Source organism: Bacillus rossius, chromosome 11 (assembly GCF_032445375.1).
Source record: "Bacillus rossius redtenbacheri isolate Brsri chromosome 11, Brsri_v3, whole genome shotgun sequence".
In the NCBI taxonomy this organism is placed as follows: Eukaryota; Metazoa; Arthropoda; class Insecta; order Phasmatodea; family Bacillidae; genus Bacillus; species Bacillus rossius.
Genome location: NC_086338.1, coordinates 9,850,275 through 9,866,518, shown reverse-complemented (window position 1 = coordinate 9,866,518; position 16,244 = coordinate 9,850,275). Strand labels below are relative to the sequence as shown.

General features: G+C 40.5%; 1 protein-coding gene across 3 annotated transcripts in view; it reads left to right on the top strand.

Moving 5' to 3' along the window:
* LOC134536631 (calmodulin-binding transcription activator 2) overlaps positions 1-16,244 on the top strand; it is a 417,559-nt gene that overhangs the window by 382,223 nt on the left and 19,092 nt on the right. For all 3 annotated transcript variants that reach the window (XM_063376428.1, XM_063376429.1, XM_063376427.1), the window contains 3 exons: positions 1,365-1,549; positions 10,746-10,820; positions 14,142-14,264. In XM_063376428.1, the coding sequence (XP_063232498.1) occupies positions 1,365-1,549; positions 10,746-10,820; positions 14,142-14,217 (336 nt within the window). In that variant the 3' untranslated portion in view covers positions 14,218-14,264. The remainder of the gene's footprint in view (positions 1-1,364; positions 1,550-10,745; positions 10,821-14,141; positions 14,265-16,244) is intronic.

Sequence of the window (16,244 nt, the reverse complement as noted above, 5' to 3'; positions counted from 1 at the left end):
TAAATGTTTATTAGTACGTATTTCACCCAAATACTGTAATTTGGACTTATTTTTGTCACTGGCTTACAGTAATATAGTTGGTTAAAAGCCTGTCAAAGTCAGATTTATTCACAATAAAAAAAATGGGCAACCATATGTGTGTTTGAAAATACCAACAGCAGAAATGTAAAAAGTAAAAATAGTTAGTGAAATATACATGTTCAAACAAGATTAAAATTAAATTTTCTGATCCATTTGGTCCATACAATTTATAACAATCTTTATGCTAAAATAAAGACATTTATTACATGATGTATGTTAAAATTTTATACGGTTGTAATTTTAATTGAGTTTGGTTTAAAATATGCTAATTTTAAGGTTTACTTGGCTGTTCGATGCTTACGATACAGTGAGTGATACAGTGTTTTTTGCATTTTGTGTTTATAGCAACTTACCTTAATATGTTGTTCCTACTTATAACTTGCATGCTTTCCTTAAAGAAAAAAAAATTGACAATATAAGTAACATTAATACTCTCATCTGTGATAATAGACATTTGATAATCAGGCAGATTCGGTACTTGGAGGGTGCCCAATTACTGAAAATTCCGGATTATTGAGTGATATCTCCTGCTGTCCCTGAACGCTAAGTTGTAGAACAAAAACATCTGCAACATGGTGTTTCACAGCAAATATTGTTCAGCCGAAACATAACGATAAACATTTCAACACAAATACTGGCCAAAACTTAATTTACCGTTAACGATTGCAGAGTTCTGCTGAATAAACACGAAACGCACTTATACCTGCCAGGCGATCCTGAATCATGTTAAACATTTCCAACTTATCGCAATCCGCGCAGAGTGCTTCCAACTACCACATATATCCATATTGTGAAAGAGTTTTAACCTTAGCTGTAAAATTATAGGTTCATTAAGTTTGCTTGAACAAGGTACTACAGTTCTTGCTGGTGCATATTGTTGACATTTGTTAAATTCATATTTGTAGTGAAAATTTACTTCGGGAAAAATTCACATTAAATATCTGTAACCTTTCCAAAAGTTTGTGAATTAAAAAAAAACTATAAGGTTTTAAAAAACAAGGTATATACTTTATATGTATTTTGTGGTTGACTAGACTGTAGCTCTAAAGTACATATACTTAACTGGTAGTTGGAGGACATAATATTATTTTTGTGCCAAGAATCTAAAAAGGATTGTGCTTTAAAGTTATATTTACATTAGAATGCTGATGAAACAGACAATCCTTACTTGAGGCCGCTTGAACTCTACCACGTCACATCTGATATGCCAGTGTCCTATGAAGGTATTCTACTCCCGAGCGATGATGAAGTTTTTGACTGATGTGCATAACTGATGTGTGCAGTATGCGTACTTCAAGCAGATGACGAAGGCGGCGCTGGTGATCCAGAACGGTTACCGTTCGTACTGTGAGCACAAGCGCTTCAAGAAGAGCCAGGAGGCGGCGGTGTGCATCCAGAACTACTACCGCAACTACCGTGAGCTCGACCGGTCCAGTAGGGAGCCCACGCCTACATCATCCTGCCTCAAGTGAGTGCTCTGACTCCCCTTTCGTCTCCATCGTCCTGCCTCAAGTGAGTGCTCTGACTCCCCTTTCGTCTCCATCGTCCTGCCTCAAGTGAGTGCTCTGACTCCCCATTTGTCTCCATCGTCCTGCCTCAAGTGAGTGCTCTGACTCCCCTTTCGTCTCCATCGTCCTGCCTCAAGTAAGTGCTCTGACTCCCCTTTCGTCTCCATCATCCTGCTTCAAGTGAGTGCTCTGACTCCCCTATTGTCTCCTCTGTCCTGCCTCATGTGAGTGCTCTGACTCCCCTTTCGACTCCATCGTCCTGCCTCAAGTGAGTGCTCTGACTGCCCTTTTGTCTCCATTGTCCTGCCTCAAGTGAGTGCTCTGACTCCCCTTTCGTCTCCATCGTCCTGCCTCAAGTGAGTGCTCTGACTCCCCTTTCGTCTCCATCGTCCTGCCTCAAGTGAGTGCTCTGACTCCCCTTTTGTCTCCATCATCCTGCCTCAAGTGAGTGCTCTGACTCCCCTATTGTCTCCTCTGTCCTGCCTCATGTGAGTGCTCTGACTCCCCTTTCGACTCCATCGTCCTGCCTCAAGTGAGTGCTCTGACTGCCCTTTTGTCTCCATTGTCCTGCCTCAAGTGAGTGCTCTGACTCCCCTTTCGTCTCCATCGTCCTGCCTCAAGTGAGTGCTCTGACTCCCCTTTCGTCTCCATCGTCCTGCCTCAAGTGAGTGCTCTGACTCCCCTTTCGTCTCCATCGTCCTGCCTCATGTGAGTGCTCTGACTCCCCTTTCGACTCCATCGTCCTGCCTCAAGTGAGTGCTCTGACTGCCCTTTTGTCTCCATTGTCCTGCCTCAAGTGAGTGCTCTGACTCCCCTTTTGTCTCCATCATCCTGCCTCAAGTGAGTGCTCTGACTCCCCTATTGTCTCCTCTGTCCTGCCTCATGTGAGTGCTCTGACTCCCCTTTCGACTCCATCGTCCTGCCTCAAGTGAGTGCTCTGACTCCCCTTTCGTCTCCATCGTCCTGCCTCATGTGAGTGCTCTGACTCCCCTTTCGACTCCATCGTCCTGCCTCAAGTGAGTGCTCTGACTGCCCTTTTGTCTCCATTGTCCTGCCTCAAGTGAGTGCTCTGACTCCCCTTTTGTCTCCATCATCCTGCCTCAAGTGAGTGCTCTGACTCCCCTATTGTCTCCTCTGTCCTGCCTCATGTGAGTGCTCTGACTCCCCTTTCGACTCCATCATCCTGCCTCAAGTGAGTGCTCTGACTGCCCTTTTGTCTCCATTGTCCTGCCTCAAGTGAGTGCTCTGACTCCCCTTTCGTCTCCATCGTCCTGCCTCAAGTGAGTGCTCTGACTCCCCTTTCGTCTCCATCGTCCTGCCTCAAGTGAGTGCTCTGACTCCCCTTTCGTCTCCATCGTCCTGCCTCAAGTGAGTGCTCTGACTCCCCTTTTGTCTCCATTGTCCAGCCTCAAGTGAGTGCTCTGACTCCCCATTTGTCTCCATCGTCCTGCCTCAAGTGAGTGCTCTGACTCCCCTTTCGTCTCCATCGTCCTGCCTCAAGTGAGTGCTCTGACTCCCCTTTTGTCTCCATCATCCTGCCTCAAGTGAGTGCTCTGACTCCCCTATTGTCTCCTCTGTCCTGCCTCATGTGAGTGCTCTGACTCCCCTTTCGTCTCCATCGTCCTGCCTCAAGTGAGTGTGCTGACTGCCCTTTTGTCTCCATTGTCCTGCCTCAAGTGAGTGCTCTGACTCCCCTTTCGTCTCCATCGTCCTGCCTCAAGTGAGTGCTCTGACTCCCCTTTCGTCTCCATCGTCCTGCCTCAAGTGAGTGCTCTGGCTCCCCTTTTGTCTCCATCGTCCTGCCTCAAGTGAGTGCTCTGGCTCCCCTTTCGTCTCCATCGTCCTGCCTCAAGTGAGTGCTCTGACTCCCCTTTTGTCTCCATTGTCCTGCCTCAAGTGAGTGCTCTGACTCCCCTTTCGTCTCCATCGTCCTGCCTCAAGTGAGTGCTCTGACTCCCCTTTCGTCTCCATCGTCCTGCCTCAAGTGAGTGCTCTGACTCCCCTTTCGTCTCCATCGTCCTGCCTCAAGTGAGTGCTCTGACTCCCCTTTCGTCTCCATCGTCCTGCCTCAAGTGAGTGCTCTGACTCCCCTTTCGTCTCCATTGTCCTGCCTCAAGTGAGTGCTCTGACTCCCCTTTCGTCTCCATTGTCCTGCCTCAAGTGAGTGCTCTGACTCCCCTATTGTCTTATTGTCCTCTCTAAAGGAGTATTTGATCCCCCTCCCATCTCCCACCAAACCCTCTTGTCTGTGTGTTAGTTTATAGTTTACACATGTAAAAGTTTGTTCTCACATGCCAATGTGGTTGGTTCATTTTCTTGTATTACTTTTAGTTAAGGTACATTCCTGTAAATTTTATTCCCATAATTTTCTAGCTTTGTTGGTGGCTACAATTTTTTTTAATTATAGAATTAGTAAAATTACTTAATTTTTTTTAATTTGGAAAAAGTAACCTAAGTGATAGTTTTTATGAACACTTGCTTGACTTTTTACTGCTATTAGAAAATATTTAGTAACCGTGTGTTGTAAAATTTGGATATGAAACATATAATGTAAGAGTGCTATCACTATCAGGGTAAATTACAGGAAATATACTTAAATTATAGTTATGACAAGAAATTAAAAATATTCAACATAGCATGTAAGCCCGACCCTTAATAAATTTTTTCCTATAGTAATACTTTCACACACAAGTAATTTAAAATTTTACCGTAATACATTATTTTTAATTCCTCATTTATTACTGTAATTAAAATAATTTTTAAATTACCAATGTTCATTTATTTTGCTACTACTGTGCACACTTTTTTCCTATCCAGGTATTCACCGATTTACGAAACATTCAACTTAGGAAAAATGGCAGTTACGAAAGTTCCTAACAGGTGCGCCGACGAGCGTGCATGCTTACTTCTGAGTCGCACGCGGCCCACCGCCTAGCGCTTGTTACCTCAGCTGTATCCGAATACACAGGAACTCACATCCCTACATCCCTTAGCACTTAGCTAATGCAACCACAATGTGGAGGACGCATTTCTAATGGATGGATGGTATCCGAATACTTTTACTGCTGGCACCACCTGTTGTCAGTTGGTCGTACTAATGTTCACGTAGCCATTTTGAGTCGTGAGATCTACGAATGTTCAGCGATACATAAATAACAATGACCAATTCAAAAACTTTTTTGTAGCGTGAATGTTATAAATGTTAGCGATCAAAATAAAAATTTTATTATGACTCTCAAATTATAAAAAAAAAATAACTTTTAACGAGCATTAAATACCCCTATAAGTTTAACTTTTTATCATTTTTATTAACAGCTTTATTTATCTCTATTTGAATTATCAATTATGCTTATAACCTTTCAAACAAATCTTTATGCCAAAAATCTTAAGTAATATTATTTATGAACAAAATAAAACACGATTCAAAAGATAATGGATGTAGGGACGCATTAGTGGAGGCGAGTGTCGCATCCCTAGAAATCTGAAGTTATCGGACGCATGTAGGAATGCATTGGCATCTCTCGTTAGAATTCGGAAGCGACGCAAGATGGCAGCGTCCACTACGATGCACTTCTAGTGAATTCCTGAGCTAAGGGATCCACTAGGCTAGTATTCGGATGCAGCTCTTGTCTTGAGATGTGCACTTAATCACGCACAAGCTAATGGTTATTATTTGTCTACCAGAACACCTACTTAGGTAGATCATCATTTTTTCTTCTTTTTCCACTAAACATTTTCTCTTAAGCAGTGTGTCAGACGCAGCATGCTAGGTCGATACGCAATCATGTTTTTGCTCAATTTTTCTCTTTGGTAATCAGTTCATATGTGTGCACATTTAAGATATAATTTTATCCTGAAAATTTTTTGGATAAACGAGGACGTACCAGGTACACATGGGCAAATTACATCTATTTGGAGTGTGATGGCCCAGTTATTTGGTTTTTTTTTATATTAGTCTTTATTGGTATTCGCATGTTTTGAATATAATTTTTAGGAGAGTATATCTGCATGTTAAAATGAAAATGTGTATACTAAACAATATCATATTTTGCCATTAACTTGCTTGTCAGGCGTGGCATGTTTGGCCAATATGCGTTCTTGTGTTTACTTATTCTTATGTTAGACATTTTTTTATTAAAATAGGTTATATTATGTTCCCTTCAAATTTTTTTTAAGAATATGTCTGCTTTTTGAAACAAATTCATACGTTATGAAAAACTTCCTCAATTTTATAAGTTCTTAGTATATTGATTCTTTGGCTACTTGCCACTTCCCATCCTTCATTTAGGATTTAGAATGCAAGATACAAAATTTTTTGTAGTAGGTTCTAATTATTAAGTAGGTATGAATATAAAACAGGGACCTATATTTTAAGAAATCCTTTAAAATAATATGCTGGCCTTAAATATAAGACCACCTCATATACTCATTGACCTTAAATAATACAAGCCTTCAATTCAAGATGACCTTGAAATTGGTACCTCAATTATGAGTTGACATTGAACTAGTTTTAGCTTGTGTTCTTAAACTGTATTGTATATAAAAAGTTTTTCTAACATTTCATACTTTTTACTTACTCTTTGGATTTGTGTATTTAAACTTAGTATAAAAAGAATCTAGTATTTTATATACCGTATAACCCACGTACCACCCGCCCCCAGGTAAGACCCGCACCCTTATTTTTAGAATGCCATGGTGGGAAAAAATGTTTTTATTGCAAATCTGCATGGAAAAAAAAAATTTAGTCGTGATTTCTTTTCCTTTCAAACAGTAACAAATCGTAAAGAATTACCAAAAAAGTACTATGCTACTTATTACAGCCTCGGCATTTGTGTTAAAAGTGTACAGAAGGCAGGCAACTGCAATGTGGCAACATCGCGCGAGTAGAACGTGGCATCGCCGCGCGCGATCGAGAACAACACGCTGTGTGTGCGCATGACCTTGCCCAGCTCCCAGCTGTTTACAGTTACAATCTTCCGCGTCTATTATCGTGCGCCGGGCAATGATCTCGTTCAAACAAATAAACGATAAAGCACAAGAGTCCTAGCCACGCATAATAAAATACCTTGTGCCTAAATGTGGCATATTCTACAGCTTCCGCAGCTTTAACACATGCCTCTGAAATGCTATTAATTTCTCATCGTAGCTTGTCGGTAAACGCTGGCAGATTGTAGTACGCCGCCTCATGGACAAACCCTTTCTTACCATGAACCTACGCATCCAGTTCCTACTTGCTTTAAAGTCTTCACCCACGCCAAGTTCACGAGCAATTTGCAGCGCCTTTAGCGAACACATTTCCGTGCTTACAGCATACCCGAATTGCCGTCTGACCTGTATGTAGTCGTAGAGGTTTTCCCTTTATCTCCGGAAACTTTGCTACCGCACCATGGAACGCACATCAATCGCCACTGGCCGAAAGCAGTTTGTCTTTACTTTTCCTCCAATCCCTCTCACATGATTCGTCAACATCATTTATTCGCCCAGCAGCACAGTACCGATTTCTTCCGCTTCACTGATTATTTTTAATTTTTCCACAACTGTGAAAGAACGCAACTGTTTACGATTCATTACAATACTTGCAGCCAACACGCGTGTAAAACCACTGAGTACTTTGCAAATGAGGATAGGACAGTGCGTGGGAGCGCGCGTTTGTAACCAGCGAAGCTGCAGCGTAACAACGCTGTGAGGAATGTGACCTTGACTGTCTGCCGCTTCCTTCTCATACTTTTCCCCTAGCCCTCTTGTCTATCGCAGCAACCTCCAGTCGCGCCGGCGTTATTTCGTCACCGTGCAAAAATGGCCCAAGACCCACATAACACCTGCACCCTACTTTTTCGAACCTGATTTTTTTTTAAAAGGTGCGGGTGGTACGTGGGTTTATACGGTACTATAAAAATATTTTTTTTTTTTTCACGAATAAAGAATTTTGAGTGCATCAAAAAATTACACTTGGCTGTCTTGAATGAACTTGTACTCGAATTGATCCATCATATTTGTGTGTTTAATTAAAATATCTCTGTAAGTGTATGAAGCTGCATGAACAGTGCAGTTATTCTATGTTTGCCACCCATCCTATCAGCGCCAGCACTGGCACGGTGAGGCAGAAATATAAAAATAAACCAGCCAGTGAGAGTGAGAGAGAGAGAGAGTGAGCTTGTGTGTGCATGTGCATGTGAGAGGCCATGTGGCAGGGCTGAAACGTTGGAAACGTCCGAATAAACTGGCCCCTTACACAATTAACGTGTCTATCTCGACTGGTTATTATGAGGCAACTGAGCCCACTTTTTTTTTTTCTTGAGATTCACGACGGTATCAACTGAACATTTCATGACGAACAGCAGCCATCGTCGGAGTTTGTAAGTGCACCTTTTGTATTCCTCCAGCCCCTCACAAGTTTGCTGGTAACGTGTTTTTATATAAGGAACTGACTAAGAAAGTAGCTTGTCGCCTCTTCACTCTCTGTGGCTAGGGGTTGGGTAAAAAATAAAATACAATAGATGGAAGGGTAACACGGGTATAAAACATGGCAGTATTCTTTTTTGTCGTTTTGTTAGGTAGTGCGGGAATCGGAGGGGTTGTAAATATTGGGTCAGGGAGGGGGAGAGAATGGGGCCACCTCACACCCTCCCATAGAAAACACACAAGAAGGACCGCGGGTCAACACCTCTGCGTACTACTTACATGCCAATAAGCTGAGACACCGACCGCAAACACTTCACTTGTACCCATGGAACTCTACTGAGGACAGATATATGGTGCATCCCTTATACTAGGGTGACCCTTATACAGTGAAAATGTTAGATATTCATGCTCAAAATGATTGGTGGGATCCATATGTAACGTACGCTGGGCTGCAGGTAAACACTCAATAAATTAATAAGTAAAAATTAAGGCCTTGGAAGCATCAGCCCAGAAAACAAACGACAACAATAATCAAAGAATGCCCAGACGTTGTACAAAGGAATTTACTTATAACCTACTAGGAACTCGAGGAGGCTATGTGGATCGAGGATGAATAATAATGAAATAACAAGACTGCTGGTTTAATTTATATAACTGCCCTTTTACTAAAATAATTTACTTAGCTTTTTCCTTTCTTTTATCTTTAAGTACACATGTATTAAAATATATTAATTATAAACAGAAGGGAGCCCCGGGGCAACAAAATACATATAAAAGTAAAACAACCATATCTCTTAAACTTGACCCTGGTTTTAAGTGAGCTCGCAGGCTCAAAAGAAAGACAATTACATTTTGTTTTTAATTTTCCTTTGAAATGAATTTAACAAAATCCTGTGTCCTGAAAACTGGCGGTCCTGGCACTGGAGGTTTCTTTAGATTAAAGTCCAGAAGAATTCGTTTTATGTAGAAACTTGTATGTCGACCGGAAAGGGGAGAAAACTTGTGACTGCATGGTCGCCAATCACGGACTGCTAATTTTGGCAGAGAAGTTCCATTCTAATTCTTGCAGGCTAATCTTGCACATTATTCTTACACCCCGCCTGTAACCAAAGTCCCAAATTGCTTAGACTGGTTAACAGGCGGCTAAGTCTGGGCAAGACTATGCCCAGGGAAAGGCCAAAAAGACGGGGGGGGGGGGGGGGTGTTATGACGACCACTTACCCAAAGTAGTGGGGTGAAGTCACGTTAGCTGGCTCCAGGAGTCGAGTAGGCAATTCCCGGTGCGGAAGTCCACGGAAGCCATGACGAGAAAAGAAGAAATAATTTAGATAAAAAAAACTATTACGGGCAGTCAAATTTAAAAATTAGAAAATTAGGCATCTATGCCTCAACGTTGGCGACTACATGATGTAGTGTCAAGTCTTGGAAGTAATAGTGAGATGGACTCTCGCGAATCACGACGCGTGGTCCGTACTGACCAGATGCTGCCCGCCGAATCGTAAAAAAAGGCGTTGGGGTGCCTAATTAAAGGAAGTAACTGCGCCCATCCGAAGGTGTCCGAAGATGCCCGAAGGGGCGAAGCAGACGGCAAAACGCTCGCAGCGCTCTCACCCAAGTCTCAGGCAAACTAAGATCACAATCGCACTGCGACTGCTGCCAAGGTCGATTGTGACAAGCTGTCTCTTATGGTAAGGATGAGTAGTGCGCTCTGGTGGCCAAGATGAGAACCTGCCTGGAGGGTTACAGAAACGTCCGCTAGAGTGCACTGGTCAAACTCGCAACCAGCGGACAGAACAAGGTTAGGGATTTTTCCCGCCGCTAGGCTTCGCTGAGGGCTCTGTTAGACAAGGGCGAATGTCCTTGAAGAGACCATGTACCCTGCCCGAGTTCACTGGAGGTCGATGCTCCGGGTTGAAAGTTCTTGTGAAGCCACAGGTGGGAAATGAGGGAAGGGGGGTCTAAACTTGCTAAGTCGCCTGGGAAAGGCGTCGTGTGGACCGTCCCGAGGCGTCGCCGAGGACTGTAATATGCTCCTGGACGTGCTGGCAAGCAGCTTACCTATGTTTGCCTCCGAGAAATGAAAGTTGCTAGCGGTGGGCTTGGGGTAGCGTTTGCTAGCACGAGAAGTCATACTGTTTTAGGGAGAAAACGTGATGCAAACCGCGGCCGAGATGCTGCGATCACCAAATGTCAGCAAAAGGTATCTAATGGGGCCTGCGAACAAACGAGGTGCACTGGGTTGCACAAGATTACGTCGGAGTGTACCGTAATGGAAACAAAATTAAATGATATTAAAAAGGCAACTTTAATTTTTTGTTTCATTCTTTAAAAAAATGAAAAATTAAACTTAAAATTCAATTCTTGTGCCCAAAAATTATGATAAACGGCACACATACGCAGGGGCGACCCGTCTGCCGGTAAATACGTAGGTCTTCCCCATTATTCTTAATGCAACAGCAGCATAAGTGTCACTGGGTAGGCAGACTACATGCAACAGGGATTTTAATATCATCATTAACACAAAAAGTTTCATATAAGACGAGTAGCAGCTTTTAGGTACTCATACATGGATGAAATTCTTGCCTTGTACATTAGAGAGAAAAAACCAGTAATTATGTTAGCTTTTAAGTAGCATAAAATGAAGGAACTGAAAATTTTTTAAATAAAATAATTTGAATGTAAGAGGGGTTGTTGTGACTGTGCCTGGCTGAGCTGCCAGAGCTGCCAGAGCTGAACCACACGCCTGTGTTCCAGGCGCACGTATTCCCAGCGACGCCAGCACCAGGCTGCTCGCAAGATCCAGCAGTTCATGCGCCAGTCCAAAAACAAGTGAGTGTTTAGTGCGTTACCAAGCTGGTGAGTGTGCTGGTGAGTTTATGTGACCGGGGTTGTGAGTATGTTGGTTCATCTTAACTGACCAGGGTTGTAAGTTTGGTTTGATGAGTTTACATGAACAGGTTTGTGAGTGTGTTGGTGAGTTTACCTGACCGCAGTTGTATTTTGTTGGGCCTATGTGACCGGGGTTGTCAGTGTACTGGTGATCTTACATGACCAGGGTTGTGAGAGTGTTGGTAAGCTTCAGTTACTGGGGTTGTAATTGTTATGGTTAATTTATGTTTACCGTGTTTCAAGTGTTTGGTGAATTTACCTGTCCAGTTTTGTGAGTGTTTTTTGATTATACGTGACTGGGTTTTTCAATGTGTTGGTGAGCTTATGTGACCAGATTTTTGAATTTGTTTGTGAGCTTAACTGACTGGTGTGTGGATATTTTGGTGAGCTAATTGAGCAGGGTTGTGAGTGTGTTGATGAGTTTTGTGACATGGGGTTGTGAGTGCTTTTTGTAAGCTTGTGTGTCTGGGGTTTTGGAATTTGTAGGTGAGCTTTCATTTCTGGAGTTGTGAGTGTGTTAGGGATTTTACGTGATCGAGGTTGCAAGTTTGTTGGTGATATTACATGACTAGGGTTGTGAGTGTGTTGGTGAGCTTACCTGACCTGGGTTGTGTTTTTGTTCGTGAGCTTACCTGACCGGGGTAATGAAAAAAGTTGCAGCGAAGTACCTATTTCTTCTTGCAGTTTTATAAAAAAATACCTTTAAAATAGTTATGGGTTTTAATTTTTTTTACATACCAATGGGTTTTTTTCCATTGTATTAAACTGTTAAATACACCTGTTTTCAGTGTTTCACTGTAATGTGTGTAGCATTTAGTAACTAGGTGCTCTTTTTCCTACTGCTCACCCAGCCTGTGGGATGTTGAGGCAACACACACGGTGAGTGCATGTCGAAGCAACGTGCTCCATTTCCCCGCAACGTGACTGCATTATGACGTCAGCTGCTGCCCCAAGCCAGGAGCTCAGAGCTCAGCCAGCCGACAGTTTGATAACACACCCAGAGAAATTTTAAAAAAAATTTTCAGCAGATGCAAAAAAAACAAACCAAATTGGTGTTCCACCTATTGCTAGTTGATGGATATTTTCATTCCTGGCAACAAGGTGGACTTAATATGTGGTTCCTTCCATTGTGATGCAACACTTCATGGTTAGTGGCAACTTTTGCAGTTGTAATTCTTAGTGTGAAATGTGACAAATTATAAATCCTTTAACAATAGTAAGCAGACGTGATATTTGAAATACCTACAGTAAAACCTCATTTATCCGGCCCTCATTGATCCGGATCTCTGGATAATCCAGATCGGATTTGTAGACATTTTAGTTGATGTTCACATAAAAATTTTTAACTACGTTAGCAAGAACGTGACAGTAGTAAGTACGCCAAATATTTACTTTTAGTTTGATTAAATGTACAGTTCCTGCATATATGATAGAATTGTGGTAATAAAATACTTTTTGTTGAGATTAAGAAAGCGCACCAGCTGACTAGCATCATGGCGTTCTTGGAGCGTCAGCCCGACACCGCTCCAGCTGAACTGTTAATGATCAAGCGTTTGTGTGTCTGTGCTTCGTTCAAACACCATATATGTTTAAACTGAAGAAAGTGGATGATTTATTTGTCAAGAAATGACGTCCAAAGTTACTTTTTTATTTTTTAATGTCTTGTTAGTAATATAGGGTATGTATACTAGGTATTTTTGTTACAAAACTTAGTTTTTTATTGTAATAAATGTTAAATTTATTTAAGGATTTAGTTTTGCTTATAACCCATATTATCTGGATTATCCGTTTTTTCGATTGTCCAGATTGCCTTTGTTTCCAGTTAGTCTGGATAGACAAGGTTTAACTGTAACTACATGGGAATTACAGTTGTGTAGGTTAGGTTAAGCCTGTAATGTAGGTAGGAATGAAGTCATCTAATCCATCGCTCGGGTAACTTAGCATTTAGCTTGACTGTCTCACACAGAATTGCAGGGTTACAATGAAAGCTTGGCAAACAATGAATACTCTCTTGAACCAATGGAAAGGTGTTAAATTCCAAATATTTATTTTTTATTTCATCTGAGTTTCATTGCTGTTATCAGAAAAAAGAAAGCCTTGCTTTAATATTTGCTTTCTAGTTGACGAATATATTTAACTGTCGCTTATCTTTCAGATATTTTTTGATGATTTAGATGTGTGTGATCACTTTCCTTCTTCAATCAACATTAGACACATGTTGAATTGAAGATATAACCAAGTCAAAAAAGTACCATTAATTAATTAGTTTTTTATACATCCTAGTTAAAAATTTCACTAAGATTGTTGCAAGTGGTATGAGCAGTTTTTACAGTCACATATACACACACACACACACACACACACACACACACACACACACACACACACACACACACACACACACACACATACATACATATTAGAAAAGCCGTTTGCAAGATAAAGTTTTTTCTTGGCTATTCTTATATACATATATCATGCATACAGTACAATATTTCTTTAAAAAAACTATTTTTATTAATTTTATTATTTTAATTTATTACCGACAGTCTCCGGTCATTTGGGGAAGATACATTCGACACAATACAATTCAAAAAACTTCAGAAGGAATTAGCAATTAATCTGAGAAGAATAGCCAAGAAAAAAACTTTATCTTGCAAACAGTTTTTCTAATATGTTCTAGTGTGCACTTCTCTAGCATAAAAGCCAAGTTTTCAACCTCTGTGCACCTTTGCAGGGATTGACTTCTTAAAAAAATAAACCATCAAAACCAGGGATTTTATAACAGTTTTACTCAACATGTTGTCATATATTGAGTGCACATAAATTTCTTTTTTTTTTTTTGTAGAGGACTAAAGACCCTACAATATTTACTCTCACAACACTTTTCTAACTCTAATTACTGTGGAGATGTGATAAGTTGGATAAGTGTTGTAAACCTAAAGGTTTTTCACAAATGCAGTGAAACACCACCATTTATTGACAGTTTGTCACTGGGATTAAGCATTGCATAAAGTTGCACAAGTGTTGTAATTATCATATCATTACCACTTGTGCAGTGCTTTACAGCTTGCAAATAATATTTGGTTAATATCTGGTGACAAAACTTGCCACTAAACAACAAACACAAGAGATTTATCGTGTTAAACATTCCAGAAATAGCTTGTAGGATAAATTAAATAATGAACTTGCCGTGTGAGGCTGAGCCTTGTGTGCCCCCACGCCTGCGTGTGTGGTGACGCGCTGGTGCCGTGTGCGCAGATTGCAGAGAGAACGAGCGTTGGCAGCCGAAAGCGGGAAGCAGTCGGGCCCGTCAGCGGCTGCCCCTCAAAAGTAGCTCTGTCCAGACAGTTCGGCGTGCTGCAGCACCGGGCCAAATAGCAGGTAGCCTCTTCCTTCTGTCACGCACTGTGGACAAACAAGTGAAGTGCCTTTAGTTACCCTTAGTTCTTGAGCCAGGGCCATTGCCACATTTTATACCGAGTTTTTGTTTAGTAAAATGTACAGTGTCCCATGTGTGAATTTTCCATTTTGGGTAAAAATAAATAATTTTGCACGTTGTGGTTGACTATGTCCATAAATAACCCGAGTGTGTGTTTGAATATGTGCATAAATAACAGACTGTGCCGGTTTTTAATAAATATTGTTATGTGTAAGTATAAATTGTTGTTTAAAATATCTGAACAGTGCGTATAAGAATAATCATGAACTGCACAATTTGGCCTCTTGGCCGCCCTCGGTAATTGACGTGGCTGTCTGCAGTCGGGCTGGCGTCTGGCAAGAGGGGGGATCTAAAAATAAACCAGCCAGAGTCTGTGTGTTTGAGTTCGTGTGGCCATGCAGCAGTGTTTTCGATTCTCCCCTTCCTCTCTCATCGTTTTAAATGTCCATGAATTGGCACCGTACACTATCATCACATTTATATTTTGACAGGTTTTTGTGACGCAAATGTCCAAACATTGTTTTTGCGTGAGATTTCTTTACGCTTTCTACTTATACATTTCATTCATGACAAAACTGCTGTAAAGGGCATGCTTGTTTTTACTTAAGGAACTGACAGAACAATTGACTAGGAAGTAGTATGCCATCTTTTCTCTCTTGGAGAAGAAGACGGGTAAAAAAAAATAAACAATAGACAAGGAGGGAAACATGGGTATAACAAATACGTAGTATTCTTTTCCTTTGTATTTTTTTGTTAGATAGTTGCGGGCCATCAGTGTCGTGTTTCTTACTCAGCAATAAGCTGAGACATGGACCTTAAGACTTAAAGGTGCGACCCTTACGCATTCTTCGGGTAAATACGGTATTATGGTGAGGGTTCTTTGATCTGGCACGCTCAGGACAGTGACCGTGTAAAATTTAAATATCTGCCGGACTATCAAATATCAAAAAACTAAAAAAGTTTTAATGGCAATACCAAAGAACAATTAATGTACAGTACAATCATATTTAAAACAAATTGTAATAATTTTCTCGGGGACAAGTAAAATGACTCATTAGACTGACAGTTTAAAAGAAGGTCTGATACCACATTCTGTCAGTGTCAGCAAAAGCCCGAATACTGAAATAACCCAAACGCAAGCAGCATGATCCATGCCGGTTCACAGATTGTGCCTAATAGAAGACTGATATATTCTAAGAGTTTGGACTATTTGCATATTCAGTCTTGGTCATATAAAGTTAAACTCTAAAACACTTTTCCTAATCCTGTGTTGGGGTTACAGTGATTTTTGTCACAGTTGTGTTATAGTGTGTCTCGGCCTTAGATTGCAGGTTGTATTTTAATGAGCATTTACTCTCTCTCTCTTAACAATTCAGAATTTATGCCATTATCACTCTCTTTGCTTCAGTGTGTTCTGTTGCCAAGTATATCCAAAGATCACAAAAGTTTTAGCCAAAACCTTATATTCTAATAAACATTATTAAAAAGTACTTTTTAAAATTTTATTTTTAAAAGGAAACTTTGCAATAAGAATTTTTCAAATAAATTTTCTTGTATTTCATTAAGAGCATCATCTGATATTATTAAATTCTTACTTTTAGGGAAGTGTAACAGAAAGACACTGTCTTAAGTTTCAAAACCCCTCCCCCCCTTTATTTTATATTTCCATTATGGCTTTCAATGATTATAGGACATAATTAATATATATATATATATAAGTGTATACAAAATATATAATTTATAGAATCTGACTTGAAAAATAGTTCCTCTTGTGAAATAATAATTGGTGTTTAGAATTAATAATTTTTTTTTCCTTCAACTATATTGACCACTAATAATACCATCAAAATACACTATTTTATGGTTTTATAAAAATAAACAAACAGTAATAATATTAAACCTTGTTATAATAATTGGCAGCA